Source organism: Sphaerodactylus townsendi, linkage group LG11 (genome assembly GCF_021028975.2).
Source record: "Sphaerodactylus townsendi isolate TG3544 linkage group LG11, MPM_Stown_v2.3, whole genome shotgun sequence".
NCBI classification, from domain to species: Eukaryota; Metazoa; Chordata; class Lepidosauria; order Squamata; family Sphaerodactylidae; genus Sphaerodactylus; species Sphaerodactylus townsendi.
The window spans coordinates 68,768,181-68,774,180 of record NC_059435.1 but is presented as its reverse complement, the minus strand read 5'-3'; the positions used below and the strand labels follow the sequence as shown (position 1 = coordinate 68,774,180).

The 6,000-nt window shown below is 39.7% G+C and overlaps 1 protein-coding gene across 1 annotated transcript in view; it reads right to left on the bottom strand.

The window, feature by feature from the left end:
- Nucleotides 1-1,264: 1,264 nt before the first annotated feature.
- The window catches only part of PAXIP1 (PAX interacting protein 1), a 28,120-nt gene continuing 23,384 nt past the window's right edge, over nt 1,265-6,000 (bottom strand). The window contains exons 20-21 of the mRNA XM_048511341.1: nt 4,843-4,903; nt 1,265-3,092 (exon numbers count right to left, since the gene is read on the bottom strand). Of these exons, the coding sequence (XP_048367298.1) occupies nt 3,077-3,092; nt 4,843-4,903 (77 nt within the window). The 3' untranslated portion in view covers nt 1,265-3,076. The remainder of the gene's footprint in view (nt 3,093-4,842; nt 4,904-6,000) is intronic.

The following is a 6,000-nucleotide window of genomic DNA, read 5'->3' as shown; positions in this document are numbered from 1 at the left end:
GCAAGCGCACCAATTGCCCGCGGCTGGCCGCGCTGCGGGCTTCCCCTCTCGCCCGCCCTATTCGAGCGGGGCGGGTGCTTTCCCGGCAGCCAGTGAGGCCGAGCCACCGGCTACATCCATGCTCTTCTCAGAATGAGCGGAGTAAAAGGTAAAAAAAACCAATATATACAATGTTATCTTTATTTTAAATGTCAAAAATTATTTGCGGCTCCAAGTGTTTTCTTTTCCTGTGGAAAACAGGTCCAAATGGCTCTTTGAGTGTTAAAGGTTCCCTACCCCTGCCATAGATAATTGGTATGTGAGAAGCTGGTAGGTAGGCTTATATCAAGTAATAAGAGTGAAAAACACAGGCAGATGTGAGCTTCTGATCTGATTCCAGTGCTACTCTTCTCTGGAGACTAGTAATGCTGGTTAGGGCTGCGCACCAGTCTTTTCCAGTATTTTTCTGATTCAGATGTAATAGTTCCAAAATCTGAACAGAGCCTAATTCCGATATGGGTTTTTCCCCCAGTTTTTTTTAATGTCTGAAAAGCTTCAGGTTTATCAAACCCTATGTGATTTCTTACAAGTTCCCCAAGTTTGGTGAAGATTAGAACAGGGGATCCAATTTTATGGGCCTCCAAAGAGAGTGCCCCCTCTTCATCAAACGCGAGGGCTGTTGCAAGGACAGGCACCAGCAGTTGGGCTGCAAATTTGGTGCTTCTATCTTTAAAAAGCCCCTCCAGAGACCCCCAAAACGTCCACATTAGCTGACACAGGAGCTGTTAACGGCTCCATGTTACCCTATGGCCAAACATTCAGGAATTCGGGGGGGGGGGGGGGGTGGGAGTTGTTTTTCAAAGTAGTGGCAACAGTTTTTCTGACTAATTTTTTATTTTCTGTCATTTCAATAAGGAAAGGTTTTGTGGGGGAAGGGGGCTAGATTAGGGCTGGTTAAATTTTCAATAGCTTCTACTGAGTCCTGTGGGACTAAATAGCATAGTTCAGAGGACATCAATTTCCTGACTCCTACACGTTGGTCCAAAGCGCAAGTTTAGCATTGCAGAAGTAGTATTTCCCAGAGTGCTCCCTGCCATTCTCTCTTATATTCATTAATGCCGATTCATCCCTTTGGAGCAAGAGAATGCATTTCCCACCCAGCCACTCTCTTTCCTTCTGGCTCCTGCAGTGATGTCACATGCATTTCCCCTGTCAATTGTGCCGACTTTGGGTCCCCTAGATGCCAATCACTAAATCTTGCCTTCTAACCATGAATGAAGACATGTTGTGCTCAAAATTCTTTATAAAAATGAACAAACACACACTAAATGCAACAAGTACACAACAAGAAGTGGAAAGTGAGGTCCTACAAGCAAGAAGTGAGATAACAGTTCAGCTGAGGAGATAGTGGCTATTTATCATTGAGAACCACAGGAGAAATACCATGGGTTTAAAGAGCACAGGTATGTGCACATCTTTCCATTGGAATTAACATAAATCTACACAATGGCGTACCGGCTGTTCTTCTATGACAGTTATGCAATTTTCTAGTGCAAACACAGAAACATCTTCAGTAATTACAGAGATTAATGTCTCAGCAGCAAATGTACTTCTTTAAAACATATGCTATGCTGAATATACGAGTCTTCCAACACACAGAAGACTCAGCTCCATCTGCAACAGGGAGTTCAATATCTTCAAAAGTGCATCACAACCGATCAGTACATAGCATTCTAGATCATTCCAGTCAGGTTTAAACATGACACCATACAGCTCAACGCCGGAAGCTTCTTCATACGTATCATTGGCCATATTTGGCTCTTCATTTGCAGGAAGTAAAACTCCGGCACGCACACCTTGGCATGCTGATAGAGACAAATGAGAAGAGCTTTAGCCTATTTTTTTTTAAAAAAAACACCAAGATTCCCAAGCTAGGGCCAACACTAAATTATCAAAATCTGCACAAAGATGTCAAAGTGAGATGTGCTCTGACTAAAAAAATAACCGGTGAAGTGAATCTGATGAAATTTGTCTAAAGCCAGCTGCACAAATATGAACACCAAGTTAAAACATAGTTATGGGAGCAATCCTAAACAAGTCTGCTCTGAAGAAAATCCCCACAATAGGACTTCAATAGGATTCACTCCCTGGTAAATATGCATAATTTGTCACTGGCAAAGCAGCTGCTTGGGATTCATGATGCCCAGCCTTGTTGAAACAGTATAGTTCACTTTGGAATTGGTTTTTAATCATAAGAGTTGGAAGAGATCTCAAGAGCCATCAAGTCCAACCCCATACCATGTAGGAATACACAATCATTTCTATTTGAGTCACAATTAAATAGATTATATACAACAACATTCACTTTAAAAGAAATGAACACATCTGAATTCCTTTTTGCTTATTTATTTCAGTGGAATTACAAGAAAACTTAATGAAGTAGTGAATTCAAGCTAACTTCAGTAGAAACACACAAATATTACCAATAAATTCTGTGTAATTTTTAAAAAATATTAAAACAGGAAAACAGAAGAATATTTTACAACATTTGGAAGAATGATCAGAGTAATTTACCCTTACCAGAGAGTGCCACAATTGCACCGTATTAAAAAAAAACCCTACTAAATTTTAAAGAAAGTCATTAGGAGTTCATATTAAAAAGTGGGATAATATCAATATAAAAGAAATGCAGCATAATAAAATAAAGTACAAAATATTTACTTTCATAATTTAAAAACACCACAAGCCCTTTTCTCTGTATGTTTCAACTCTGATTTTGACCATGTACCACCACTCAATAAAAATTCTCTCCAGAGTCAGAAAAACTATTTTGCAATATAAAAAGTAACCTCTTTCTCTCTAGCTTGCCTTACATTACAAAAACATAGTTAATTATGTTTTGTTAATAAAACATTGCACATCCTAAACAGATGCAGTTAACATTTGCTTTCCTGCCTTGAGCTGCTCATCACACATCAGCAACGCAAGCGGAAAACAAAACAAAACTTCAGAAAGAACTGCTTAATTGACCCACAGTCTGGAAAACCTCGAACAATGACTTCAAGAAGGTTGATGCTAGAAGGCATTTCACTTCCAGTCAGGTGAACTTATATGTATGGTTGGCTAAGGAAAATGACCTTGAAAACAGAGGAAAAATAGTTAAAACCATTCTTTTATATTAAGAAAATAGTATAGAATAATGCAAAAGAGATTAGACTTTCATTTCTGGTTTTCAAATCATGGTGGACTAAGACTATTGCTAAAATGATGAAGTACTCACTTTTAATGGGAAAAATACAAATATTCTGATTTAGCATATTGTGTGTATTTTGAGGTAGCTCCTTAAGTAAAGATGGCTAAAAGGTAGGAATGTACTTCACAATAAAATTCAAAGGAATCTGAAGTCACAACAGGTACACTAAGAAACCAATAAATATATTTTCACAAATACAGGTGAGAAACAGCACCTGTGTTTGGGTAAGTTTAGACAAGCAGAGAAAGGGAGCTAAACATGTAATGAATAGACAGTGCTACCTAGCTTGCATTTAGTTGTTTAAAATAGCTATGTAATGCTGCTGAGAAAGGTCATCTGGAGATTTGGGCTCAAGCAGCCACGAATATGCAGGTGACACTTCTCTCTCCCATGTACTTCCAGAAGATCCTAGAGATGCTGTGGACATCTGGAAGCAGTTTGTGGTGGTTGAAAGTTAACAAGCTGCAAATTAATCCCAGCAAAATAGAGGGGGGGGGGTGTGTTGACCCAGGAATTGAGATATCTCATTCTGAATGGGGTTGCAAGATGTTTGTGGCACGGGGTCGCTGCTGGACATGAGATAAACAAGTGGCAGTGATGGCCAGGGGTGTCTTTCCCCAGCTTTGGCTGATGAGCCAGTTGGAGTTTCCAGATCAGACTCAAGGGCAGCTCTGCAAAAAGTGCATTACAGTCATCCAATTTGGAGGTAACCACTGCATGGAGGGAATCACTACATTAATGTACTATCTAGATTAGATTATTTCAATGCATTGTATGTGGGGCTGCCCTTGAATATTCAGAAGCTACAGTTGGTACAGATCAATGCAGCCAAAATGTGATTTAGAGTGGGTTGAAGGAACCATATCACTCTTGTCCCATCTACACTGTCTCCCAATTTTGCTTCTGGGCTAAATTCAGAGTGCTGGTAATGGTTTTTTAAGCTCTGTATGGTTTGAGGTCAGAATACCTGAAGGATCTTGAGAAGGTCCATATGAACCTAATGACTGACTCTGGTAATCTTCAGAGGATCTTACTTTGAGTGCTGCTGCCACCTGGGTCTATATGGGTGACAACAAAAGAAAGAAGGGCCTTCTTGGTGGTGATGTTGAATTTTTGTAACTGTTTCCTCAGGGAGATTTCTCTGCTTCTATTGTCATCTTCTGACACCAGGTGAAGATATTTTGTTTGTTTGTCAGTGTACCCCCAGTAACACTTATTGGCCCTTTTTTCTAGTTGTATTACATGTGTTTGTATGTCTATATGTTTCATCAAATAGTATAAATGTTTATTTAAAATGCTGCTTTAATGTTTTAAATGTTTTAATACATTCACTGTCTTGGGGAATCTGTTTAGCAGAAAGGTGGCATAGAAATGTTAAGTTAATCTCACTAGCCCAGGGGTCTGCAAACTGCGGCTCTCCAGATGTTCATGGACTACAAATCCCATCAGCCCCTGCAAGCATGGCCAAATCCCATCAGCTGCAGGTTGCAGACCCCTGCACTAGCCCATACTGTGAATCTGAACAACTGTTGAGAACAAAACCAGTTTAATGGAGTTTGGAAAGTTTATAGAGCTTGCTTGAATATCTTAACTAGCATGTCAAAGGATATGATTCATAATCCAGCGTCTGAGTAAGAACACCAGTCAGAATAAACTCTGCATTGTGGACATCTGCAAAAATAAAAATAAATATATATAAGCACATCAAGATAAAAGCTTGGGCTGCTGCGGGTTTTCTGGGTTGTGTGACCAGGAACATAGCCACACAGCTTGGAAAACCCACAATAGCCAGTTGATTCCAGTTATGAAAGCCTTTGACAATACATAAAAGCTTTGCCTGGATAGCCCCACATTGAATTTCCTCGATCTAATTACGAAGAGTCTGGATCTCAGAAGTTTATATTCTGTATTTGGACTGGTGTGATTGAGAGGATTTGATCCCTGAGATCAGATCAAAGTAAAGATCACACTGATATGGCCAGTGTTCAGAGCCGGCCAAATGTGTGCATATGTGCAAGCCTCTCTCTGAAAGATAAGAAACTTTCTATCAGCGTTCTAAAGTTAGCCTGCACACAAAGGGACCCTTGGCAGCTGGGTCCCAATTACGGGTCAGAACAAGCTGTGTCAGATCAATGAAGAACTGCAGCTGGTGAGCTGGATGAAGCATGAAAGTGGCTACTTATAAACTGGATTTATGCCAAGTCTAGCTTGGGATGTGCTGCCCTTTAATGGCTTCAGCACTTAGAGGTAAATATATATGGCTCTACTAGGATTCTGCTGTAATTTTTAAACAGTGAAAGTTCACAATTCTTATCCTGTGTCTCAGATTATTGTTTCAATATTGGGATCCATGGTAAAGTAGGGGGACAACTATGTAATTTTTCACATTCTACACCAGTTATCTACCAGGACAAAACCTGCTCCTGCGGTTTCTATTTCTGCATTCTAAGGCCTACCACATTGGGAAGGAAAAGGAGGAGGTATTGAATTAGATTTCATTACCCTGCACACATGTATTATGGGAGATGTCTGAAACTTGCTGGGAGGATATTGAACTACTGCAGTTTTTAGGAAAGTGACAGATGAGTAGAACAATTATTTGTGATATAACTTGGTTGTGTTTTTTTCTGTAACATATTTTATCCAGCTTCTTCTAGGTACGTTCATTTTTTAACAAACTGTTGAAGTCAGTCAACAACTAGTCTAACCAGCCAAATAACCTACAAATGGAACATTTCAAATTTGTCTTAACGTTTCCTTTTTGATAT